Source organism: Clinocottus analis, unplaced genomic scaffold (genome assembly GCF_023055335.1).
Source record: "Clinocottus analis isolate CAN_PGR_092001 unplaced genomic scaffold, fCliAna1.0.p SCAF_6, whole genome shotgun sequence".
Taxonomy (NCBI): domain Eukaryota; kingdom Metazoa; phylum Chordata; class Actinopteri; order Perciformes; family Cottidae; genus Clinocottus; species Clinocottus analis.
In genome coordinates, this window is record NW_027176218.1 from 1,322,501 (window position 1) to 1,333,330 (window position 10,830).

Here is a 10,830-nt window from a genome sequence, read left to right on the forward strand (position 1 = left end):
AAATGTTTTCCAGTTTGTAATATCATGAGAAATATTTGTGATATTATGGAAATAATGTTTAAAAAAGTCATAATATTAAAATTTGGTTTACTATGAGAGTAAAGAAAAGAAGTTTCAGTATTTTCTTTTATACATTTGTTTTATTTTGGCAACCTGTGGATGTTTTTTTTTAATATTTTGGGAAATTAAGATGTCATTCTTTTTATATTGAAGTCAGAATATAAGAATAACAAGGTGATATTTTCAGAATTAACTAACTTTAAAGATCATAATTTTACACACAAAATTTAAAAAAATAGTTAATAAACACCCTAATGTTATAAGAGTAATACTTAGAATATTATATATTAAGAAAAGGGGAGAAAATAGCAACTGAACTCTCAACAAAGTCAGAGTTTTGCAATAAAAAAAGTCATCTTTAATCTTCTCTCAATGATCAGATCCGCCTGTAGATATTTTATTTCTTGAAACTGAGCGTTTCAACTTCGTCTCCTCACTACAGAATCATTCATCCAAGTCTTTATTGATCTTTAACTTGAGACGCACTAGGAAACGTCAACATCAACATTTCAGGGCAAAGTTGTAAGACACGGTGTGATTTGACAGCTTCTAGATGAGTTTCTGTGGAAATAAAAGTTCTCTTTTTTAGCTCTGAAGTCTGATTTCTACTCGACATTTAAACCAGTTCAGTTTCCTTGGTGGTTGTTTCTTTCAATTTCATTAAAAGAACAACAACAGGACAGAAAGGAGGAAAACTCAAGACACAACACATGTGTATACTTAAGAATAAACATATACATTCATTTTGAACTATGAGAAATATCTAAAATAATAGTAAGATAAAAAAAACTTATATGATAAACGTTGCCTCTTTTCTTGTCTTTCTATCAGTCTTTTCTTCAATAGAACAAAAAATAATCCCCAAACTTTACAGAGTAACTGTGTATAATCATCATTTATGGCTCAAAATCAATGACAATTGTTGTAAAGGGAATAAAACCACCGGAAAACCGGGTTTACCACTAAACACTACAATCCCCACAATGCCGTCCCCGCCTTCGTCACAGATCCTCACAACCAATGGCCGAGCGAGCCGGAGTCACGTGTCCCGCGAAGAACAGATTTGAATGGTTTGTGGGATTTTTTGTGTGTTTTCGTGTCACCAAAGGACCGTGAGGCAGAAAAGAAGACTCGAGAGTTTCCAGAGGAGTTTAAAGGTTTGTAGCGCTTCACTGTAATTATTAACTCGAGTTCCGGAAGTTCAAACTTCACATTTAAAAGTATGTTTAACAGTTGACCTTCGGGGTTTAGCTAGCTAGTTAGCTAACGGGCTTGTGAGCGCGATTCAGTTTCGTCGCTTTGTTTATTTAAAAGTGTTGCAGGTCCGACCCGGACATCCTTTCCAGGTGTAACAGCTCCACCTGCTGGACTGAGTCAGTCATTGCAGCCGAACACATTAAAAAAAAGTTCATTAAACTTTATTTTAATTTGAAAAAAAACATCAGACACGTATTATTATAAATTATTATTTACAATTTATAAACTATTTTTTTATTTTTAAATAATAATTTATAAAGTATTTTTATTATTGAATAATATAATTAGAGCCGTATAATTATTTATTTAAAAATGATTTATGTAAAAAATGATAATGTCTTAAAACGTGTCTTTATGCGATCCTTTAACACAACCGGTGTTTATTTCCCTCAGGTGGAGTCTAGAAGAACATCCAGACTCCTGCTGAATACCTAGATCCTGACCTCCTCCTGTCCTCAAACTATACATAATATTCATAATCATCCTGTTAAGTTAAGAGTTTTATGTTTTAAATGATAAATATTCAAAGTTTGCAGAAAGTTTTCCTGCTTTTTTCTTGTCTCCAGCTTGCTGCTCTCATTGATGTCTGAATAAATATTAATGCCTCCACTGGCAACATTCTCTCTTCATTCATTCATTCACTCTTTCATTACTCATTTATTGTCGTTTATCCGGCTAAAAATCTAGAAATCAACCTGAAGATGAGCTGAACGGTGAGTCTATGGGCCGTCTGTTGAGCATCTATTAAAACAGACGATTAATGAAGTTATCAAAGATTACCACAGGAGAATCATTTAAAAAAGCAATAGAGTAAAAATATAAATGTATAAATTATCTTAACTGCTGTTAACGCTGTGACTGTTGTTCACTGAGTCACGATTTTATGTTTAAAGTTACTACAAGGAACTTTAATGTTGATTCTGGCGCCCCATGTGGACACAAGCGGTAGTGTCTCTTATGAAAGCTACTCTATTTCTATTTGATTCCATTTTGTTATTCCTTTGTCAACACTCATTGTTTAGAAGCTTTGTCAGGTTGTAACCAGTGAAGGTGAATATGGACGTTTGCTTTGTAAGCCGAGAATAAGTTTTACAATCATTTTAGTTTCCCTGGCAGAAAAATGAAGCAAATACGAAACAGTTACACAAAAATGAATCTGCAATATGTTGTCTTTTTCCTCGCGTTTAAGGGAATTTAACGGGAAAGACAGCCTTCCCAGCGTTTCCTCCGTCGGTTCGACCCTCCAACAGGAAGTGCGTCCTCGGGGCCGCGGTCCCACGAGGACGTGGAGTTCAAGCATATTTGAAGTGTCTCCGTTGGGCTGGGAATGGGCCACATGTTTTCAAGGCAATGTGACACTTATCAGTAAGTAAAGCTGCATGTGTTCTCAGCTGATACAGAGTACAAATACATTATATTTATATATATATATATATATATATATATATATATAACCAGCGGCCGCAGCAGGATCCAGGTTTCATCCCTGAAACACCTGCAGGCCGACAACATGACTTCCCTCAAGTGCCTCCTCGGCCTCCTCCTGCTCTCCTCGTGCTCCCGCGCTGAAGAGAAGGTGAGCTCGCCTTCATTTTGCCCGTTCGCTTGACTCATTGTAGAGATAATACTTTCACATTGTCCAGCGACCATACACCTTTGATTCCTCCATAAATGTTTAATTCTACCAGAAGAGAGAAATAGTTCCAACGCAGAACAATTCTCCCTCAGGGGGTCGACGCCCCGACAGACGAAGCCTGGAGAGGAAACTTTGTGCTGGTGTTAACTGTTATAAATCACCTGAAAGATATACAGTGAAATGCTGTTATTTTTACTGATTTTTTTCCTGAATTATTACGATAATTACGTGTTGTTAATTTACAGATAATGTTTGTAATTTTACAGAGTTTCGTATAACTTTTTTTTTTTAAATACTGTAAAAATGTAGAGTTATTTTCCCTAAAATTAGGATTTTTTTTTACATTGTACGGACTCATTGCATACTAGCTCATTGCATACTAGCTCATTGCATACTAGCCCATTGCATACTGGCTGATTGCACTAGCGCATTGCATACTAGCTCATTGCATACTGGCTCATTGCATACTAGCTCATTGCATACTGGCTCATTGCATACTGGCTCATTGCATACTAGCTCATTGCATACTAGCTCATTGCATACTAGCTCATTGCATACTGGCTCATTGCATACTAGCTCATTGCATACTAGCTCATTGCATACTGGCTCATTGCATACTAGCTCATTGCATACTGGCTCATTGCATACTGGCTCATTGCATACTAGTTCATTGCATACTAGCTCATTGCATACTAGCTCATTGCATACTGGCTCATTGCATACTGGCTCATTGCATACTAGTTCATTGCATACTAGCTCATTGCATACTAGCTCATTGCATACTGGCTCATTGCATACTAGTTCATTGCATACTAGCTCATTGCATACTAGGTCATTGCACTAGTTCATTGCATACTAGTTCATTGCATACTAGCTCATTGCATACTTGCCCATCGCATCGTTGCATTGGAAGCAGTTTTTCTATTAAAACTTTTCTGAAATACTTTGAAGCAGCGCTTTCAGCTGCTGCTCAGAGGGAACGTTCTCTTTGTCCTCCATGAACTAAACGACGTCTAAAATGACGCTCAGACTCGTCACGCTTCACTTGTTCTTACTAACCAGCGGCGTCTCGTCCCCGATGCAGGATCTGCCCGTCTCCGAGCTCCTGTGGAGGGCCAACAAGGATGTCGGTGAGACAACTCGCACATTTGTTTATGTATAGAGTCGAAGTGAAAAGTCAATAATTTCCCAGAATGCATTGGACGTCTACAATAACACAGCATCAATAATAAGCAGAGCAGTGTGGAGTTGTCTGGATATATTTAGACTCCAGTTTTTCATTTCCTTCATGTGCAGGTAAAACCTCGTATCTTGAAGTGTTGAGAAGCTCCTCCCACTTCTTCACCTTAATGAACTCCTTAAAGCCTTTTGGATCAGCTGGAAAATACATCTTTACAAAGCTGAAAACTGTTCTTTCTAGAGATAAAAGCTTCTCACAGGACAGAGACGCTACAAACACATGACGATCTTATAGAATATGATGAATATGATGTAGAATAAACGAGACAACAGGATATGAAGCAGGTAACATGCAACACACACAACAATGCAGCAGGAAAAGCCCTGACTGATGCTTCCACGTCGTCCTACAGTGCATACAGCAGAGGAGCCGCTCGTCATGGACGACATCGCTTATGACAACGAAAGTGAGAGAAACGCTGATCCCTGCACCTCCAGCGGCTGCATGTGGGGGAAGTCCAGCGATGGAAAGGTGTACGTTCCTTATGTCATCGCCTCACACTTCTGTAAGTACTTTCCTGAAACTTAACCTGCATTCTCTCTCCTGACCACCAGGGGGCGACACCTCTGGTTGTATAGAAGTCTATGCTTCATGTGTGAAACCTGCATTCTCTCTCCTGACCACCAGGGGGCGACTCCTCTGGTTGTATAGAAGTCTATGCTTCATGTGTTAAAGCTGCATTCTCTCTCCTGACCACCAGGGGGCGACCCCTCTGGTTGTATAGAAGTCTATGCTTCATGTGTTAAAGCTGCATTCTCTCTCCTGACCACCAGGGGGCGACTCTTCTGGTTGTATAGAAGTCTATGCTTTACGTGTTAAAGCTGCATTCTCTCTCCTGACCACCAGGGGGCGACTCCTCTGGTTGTATAGAAGTCTATGCTTCATTTGTTAAAGCTGCATTCTCTCTCCTGACCACCAGGGGGCGACTCCTCTGGTTGTATAGAAGTCTGTGCTTCATGTGTTAAAGCTGCATTCTCTCTCCTGACCACCAGGGGGCGACTCCTCTGGTTGTATAGAAGTCTATGCTTCATGTGTGAAACCTGCATTCTCTCTCCTGACCACCAGGGGGCGACTCCTCTGGTTGTATAGAAGTCTATGCTTCATGTGTTAAAGCTGCATTCTCTCTCTTGATTTTTTAAAATTGTTTTTAAGACTATTTTTCCACTCGTCTCGTCAGCTTCTCGTGAGCGCTCCATCATCGAGCGCGGGCTTCTGTCCTTCCACGACGTCTCCTGCGTTCGCTTCGTCAAACGCACCAACCAGAGGGACTACCTGAGCCTCCAGTCCAACAACGGGTAACACGCTGTGTGCTTGTGTGAGCTACGTAGTATGTACGTGCATCACATGCATGAAGGTCAGATAACATCGGCTGAAATGTTTGATTTAAAAGTCGTCTATAAGTCTGTTAAACGCACCGCTGTCTCATATCACAACAAGGCTTTACGAGAAAATGTTTCCTCCACATTTAGACATATTTGGGACTTTTGTGTCTTCAGAAATTAAAATACAGTTCTGTGGGATTTTGTCACATTGAGATGAATAAAGTCCAACAAATGAAGCCAGAATCACCTTCACAGCCCCTTAAATCTAATGAGTAACTGAGCCGTGCTGCTTGTTCTTTCCTCCGTTTGTCGGCTGCAGCTGTTACTCCTACGTCGGCCGCCGTGGTTATTCCCAGACGGTGTCTCTGGACCGGCAGGGCTGCCTCTACCACAACACCGTGCAGCACGAGCTGCTGCACGCCCTCGGCTTCAACCACGAGCAGTGCCGCTCCGACCGGGACCGGCACATCCGGATCCTGTGGGAGAACATCGAGTCCGGTCTGTCCCATCGTTAAGATTACTGTGGCGCTACGCTACGCTAATACGGCAACTTTTTCCCTTGTGTGTGAACTGCTGATTTAAACATTATTTGATATCCAATAAGAGAAGGAATAGTATTAAATCCACTAATAGCAACACCTCCGTGGGAATGAATTGAAGCCGTACCAAGAGTTTTTCTGTCCTTTCTGAGCCTTGTTCTGGTTTTCGTCCTCTCAGGTTGGGCGTACGCCTTCGACAAGATCAACACGTTGAACCTGAACACGCCCTACGACTACAACTCCGTCATGCAGTACCACAGGTTGCTAAGGGACCGTACAACAAATATGGAGTTCGACTTGTCTTGTTTTTGTTTTTTAAGAAAAAAAAAAAAGAACAAAAACAAGACCCCAAATATCAAATATCTCAAAATATATCTATGGAAACATAACAAAATGCTAAATAATCCTCCACATAATTTTTTTTGTAAGCAGGCAACCATCTCTTCTACTCGAAAACTCATCAAATTTGGCACACTTATCAAGCTTGGTGAAAATAGCCATCTGATTTAAGCGTCATATTTGTCTTTTAAAAAATGGCTCTCTAGCGCCCCCTAGAATTTGGACCGGCGACGCCCCTAACCCAGAATGTCCGATTGACTTGAAAATATTCACACATGTCCATCTCCACCTGCTCTACAAAAAAGCCTCTCAGACTGTAAAACTCCGCCTACTTCGATTTTCCGCCATTTTGAATTCAGTGAAAAACACATTCTTGTGCACTTGTCCTACACGCTTGGTCCGATTCATACTAATTTTGATGTGAATCATGATTGGAGCTGTATCATCAAAAGTTAATTAAAAGCTTTTTGATATCTCATTGTGTTTAGCGGATACTGACCAATGAACCTCTTAGGGGCGTGTCTTATTTTTCAATACTGATATCTTCAAGACTAGTTGGCCTAAACACTTAAGATGTGCAGCATTTGTGCACATTGCATCCTGTAACATGCGCAAAAGGTTGTGTGCGATTTAACCTCTTGGGGGCGCTACAGTAATTCTGCCAATTTAGGCGTTTTCGGGCTTTTTTGTAATTTTTCGCCGTTTTCAGCCTTTGTACTTTTACAAACTCCTCCTACAATATTTATGTGATGGACTTCAATTCTTTTCAAGGACGATCTCAAGAACCTTATGATGCAAAGTTGTGCTATTTGCGCGCTTTCAGTTGAACGGCCTCAGCGTGGCGTTGACCTGAAGACACACCCATTTTGTGCGGTTCACTATATTATAGAAAGCTTTTGTAACTCCAAGGTACATCATGCAACCCGCCATAACCTCTCATGCATGATGTCAGTCAAGGCCTGAGCACATTTACATGAAGAAATATTTGGAATGTCATTGCGCCACCTACTGGCGAAAGAAAATCATCCAAACGGCATCAGATTTACATGATGTGGTCTGCATTTCACGTAGAGAAACATGTATTACTCCTTGTTTTGTGGCTTGGGATGCTCAAAAACTCATGCAACTCCCAACACATGTCATGTTACATGTTTCCTTATTTTCACTCATAGTCAAAGTGCCGCTACTCGTGAAAGGATTTTTTATTATTCTTTCATACAAACCAAAAATAATTCAGCTCTTAATAATCTAGGTATGCCTTCTCTGGGAACAATAAGCCCACGATGGTTCCCATCCCCAACGCCAACGTGGAGTTCGGCACGGCCAACCAGATGAGCAAGAACGACATCGGCAGACTGAACCAGCTGTACAAATGTTGACCGGTGAGAAAACACGAGCGCTGAGTTTGTGCGTATGCTTCTGCCATCGTAAGAGAGGTCAACCCGTTTCTTTATTCCCCAACAGGTGGAGAGAACAACCGTGACCACACGGCACCGATTCAGAGCTCAGACGGCGATCTAAAGGCATCGTGTCGACAATAAACCTTTAAACTTTGAAGTCTTGTTTCCAGTTTGTGCCAAATGTTCTGAAGTCTGTGTGATGGTGAAAAAGAAGACAGAAATTGATAGTAGTTTCTCCTTGAAGTGGTGGAAAAAGTACTCGGATATTTTACTTTACTTTTTTACGAAGAGTAGTAGTACTTCTGTAGAGATACTAGAAAGGAAAAGTATTCAAATAATGACTTAAGAAAAAAGGTTTAGCATTAAAACAAAACTGACTTATTGAGCAAAAACAGAAAAAGTGCTTTTTAATATACATTATAAGAATTGTACTTAAATAAAGAACTTGACTAAATGTAAAATATAAAAGACAAATCCAGTTCAAACTTTCTTTGTTTTTAATATGTTGAGGACTTGTGCACTTTGTTCAGGCTGAAAAACTTTCTCCAGAGAGACGACTGTATGAAATTATAATAACACAACACATAACCTCTCTTCTCTGGACACGGCAGCTGAATGTTTCATGATCACCAGAGTTTGTCGATTAATTATTTTACTAATATGAATCAAGAAATCATCACACAGACCTTGATTACTCTTTCAATTTGAATATATATATATCTTTTCTTTTTACAAATCGTCCATTGTTAATGAAAAACAATCAAGTGGTTGTTCTACTCGGTGTGATTGACAGGAGAGATGATCAGAGGAGCAGAGTTTTTACCACCAACATTAAGACATGGACAAAAGTATGGGAAGAGTTTCTCAGTGAAGCAGCAGCCAGTAAAGGAGTAGATAAGAGCTGCAGCATCAACGTCATGAAAGGAGACCAGACCCTCCTCATAGTCCACAAACACCCCCACCTTCTGAGGCCCAGACTTCAGAGAGAGACGGACTGGAGGGTCAGTACAAGCTGAGTACTGATTCTCATTCCTCAACCTTACCGTCCAGAGACCTTTCTCAGGAGTCGCTGTGATTCTTCCCTTCCTGTTGATGGACTCTCTCACCACTCCTAAATCCCACTCAGTCTTCGCTTTAACCTGAACCTCGTAGTAAAATCTTCCTGAGGAGAAACTCTGCTTTGCTAAGACATTAACACAAGTATCAAATCTCTCTTGGTAGTTTGGAAGATTCTTCTTGACATCACCATGTTTAACTTGTTTTCCATCATCAGACAGGATGAGTTTGGGATGAGCTGTATCAGGATCAAGAGTCACATCCACTGCAGACTGCTGGACCCTCTTCAGCTCGACCTCAAGCAGCTTCTTCATCTGGTTACTGAGCGTCTCCTCCAGCTGATTCAAAGCTCTCCTCACAGTTCCCTCATATGAAGGTGGACTGACTCTGACTCCTGTCCAGTTCTTGGTGGGTGGAGCAGCCTTCAGGGTCCTGGATCTCTGGAGGAGGTGGAGGTGGTCTTCAGAGAGTGAGAGCTGCTCCACCTCAGTGCTTCTCTTCTTCAGCTCACTGATTTCCTGTTCCAGCTCTTTGATGAAGCCTTCAGCCTGTTTCTCTGTCTTTCTCTGCTTCTCTTTGATGGTGTGGATGAGCTCGGCCTGGCTTCTCTCAACAGACTCCTTCAGAGCGGTGAAGACCTGAACACCACCTGCTATCTCTCTGTCTGCATCATCCTCACTGAGCTCCACCGAGCGTTTGATCTCCTGAATCTTCACTCGTCTCTTCTGGATCATCTGCTGGATTTCATCATCAGTCTTTGAGCTGCTGCTGCTGGCTTTCTGTTGAGCTGACTGTCTGAACTGAGCAGCCATCTCAGAGATGAAAGTATTGACCTGCAGCTCAGGTCTGGTGGAGAAACGCTTGTTACAGTTGGGACACTGAGACGGGAAATTAACCTTCCAGTGTTGAGTGATGCAGGCTTTACAGAAGTTGTGTCCACATGGTATGGTGACTGGATCAGTGAACACATCCAGACAGATGGAGCACAGAAACTGATCTTCAGTCAGCAGACAGCTGGCAGCAGACATATCGACACTCTGAGGACAAACAAGAAAAAACTTTTGAATATTTGTTTCATAAAATCATGACAACATAAGTTTCTTTTCCCTTCTTAGGGGTATTTTTTCTTCTTCAATTACACCGATATTATGTTGTATCCTGGATGATTGTCCTGCAATCAGTACCGTAATGGAAACACATGAGGCCCCGCTCGCAGAATAACACTGAGAGCCTCCCCTGGAAGTGGCTTCATCAAGACTCTCGTCCTGGAGGAGTCAGAGCTGTGTACGACTACGGATAATATGATGAACCCAGACACGGACGCTTGATGTTCCCATGTTTGTGGTATTTCCTCAACAGGTATAACGCAGAAATAGTTTTTAATTTTACATGGTCGATAGCGGAAATGAAAACTGTTTTACAGGAACGTGACCGGGTCAGTTTATGTTAGCTAGTGAGGCTATGTGCTGCTAACTACAGGAACGTGACCGGGTCAGTTTAGGTTAGCTAGTGAGGCTATGTGCTGCTAACTACAGGAACGTGACCGGGTCAGTTTAGGTTAGCTAGTGAGGCTATGTGCTGCTAACTACAGGAACGTGACCGGGTCTGTTTAGGTTAGCTTGTGAGGCTACGTGCTGGCAGCTACAGGACCAGGTATGTGACCAGGTGACCTGGTCACATTCCTGAATGCTGACCAGGTCTGTTTAGGTTAGCTAGTGAGGCTATGTGCTGCACAGCATAAGGGATAATGTATTGACCGGTGGTCATTATCCAAATTTAAATCCTGATGGGACGAACAAGACCCCGATGCGATCAACTGAACTTTTTGGAACATTCTGAAGTGAAATGAAAGGAGCAAGAAGGCTAATTTTCCTGGCTCCAGGCTCGCTGATTACTCTATGTTAACGCTAGGAAGCACAACACATAGACAGAGCAGTACAACTGTCAAGTATAACGGTAGCTACGTGGTAATGTTAGCTAT

The 10,830-nt window shown here is 41.4% G+C and overlaps 3 protein-coding genes across 4 annotated transcripts in view; 2 read left to right on the forward strand and 1 right to left on the reverse strand.

Annotated features, from left to right (window-relative positions):
* LOC137804201 (plasma membrane calcium-transporting ATPase 1-like) overlaps positions 1-53 on the forward strand; it is a 17,006-nt gene extending 16,953 nt beyond the window's left edge. The window contains exon 20 of one of the 2 annotated variants that reach the window (XM_068603291.1): positions 1-53. This exon is cut by the window's left edge and continues 735 nt beyond it. The gene's annotated coding sequence lies outside the window, so the exon portion shown is untranslated. The other variant, XM_068603292.1, reaches the window with a different exon arrangement.
* A 2,561-nt stretch (positions 54-2,614) lies between these two features.
* Positions 2,615-7,772, forward strand: LOC137803949 (high choriolytic enzyme 1-like). The gene is made up of 8 exons (XM_068602838.1): positions 2,615-2,682; positions 2,819-2,893; positions 4,038-4,083; positions 4,546-4,698; positions 5,371-5,488; positions 5,835-6,013; positions 6,233-6,314; positions 7,646-7,772. The coding sequence occupies exons 2-8, from the start codon at positions 2,828-2,830 to the stop codon at positions 7,770-7,772; spliced, it is 771 nt and encodes a 256-aa protein (XP_068458939.1). The 5' UTR covers positions 2,615-2,682; positions 2,819-2,827.
* Positions 7,773-8,566: 794 nt separating this feature from the next.
* LOC137803690 (E3 ubiquitin-protein ligase TRIM21-like) lies at positions 8,567-9,877 on the reverse strand. The gene is made up of 2 exons (XM_068602401.1): positions 9,642-9,877; positions 8,567-9,611 (listed from the first exon to the last, which is right to left on the reverse strand). The coding sequence occupies exons 1-2, from the start codon at positions 9,875-9,877 to the stop codon at positions 8,567-8,569; spliced, it is 1,281 nt and encodes a 426-aa protein (XP_068458502.1).
* Positions 9,878-10,830: the final 953 nt, after the last annotated feature.

Bases quoted from the DNA above. Each gene is read 5' to 3' on its own strand.
- LOC137803949 (XM_068602838.1), top strand. From the start codon at position 2,828: ATGACTTCCCTCAAGTGCCTCCTCGGCCTCCTCCTGCTCTCCTCGTGC. The intron at 2,894-4,037 runs GTGAGCTCGCCT...TCCCCGATGCAG, and splicing joins GCTCCCGCGCTGAAGAGAAG to GATCTGCCCGTCTCCGAGCT. The intron at 6,315-7,645 runs GTTGCTAAGGGA...TTAATAATCTAG, and splicing joins TCCGTCATGCAGTACCACAG to GTATGCCTTCTCTGGGAACA.
- LOC137803690 (XM_068602401.1), bottom strand. From the start codon at position 9,877: ATGTCTGCTGCCAGCTGTCTGCTGACTGAAGATCAGTTTCTGTGCTCC. The intron at 9,612-9,641 runs GTCAGCTCAACA...CAGCAGCAGCAG, and splicing joins ATGGCTGCTCAGTTCAGACA to CTCAAAGACTGATGATGAAA.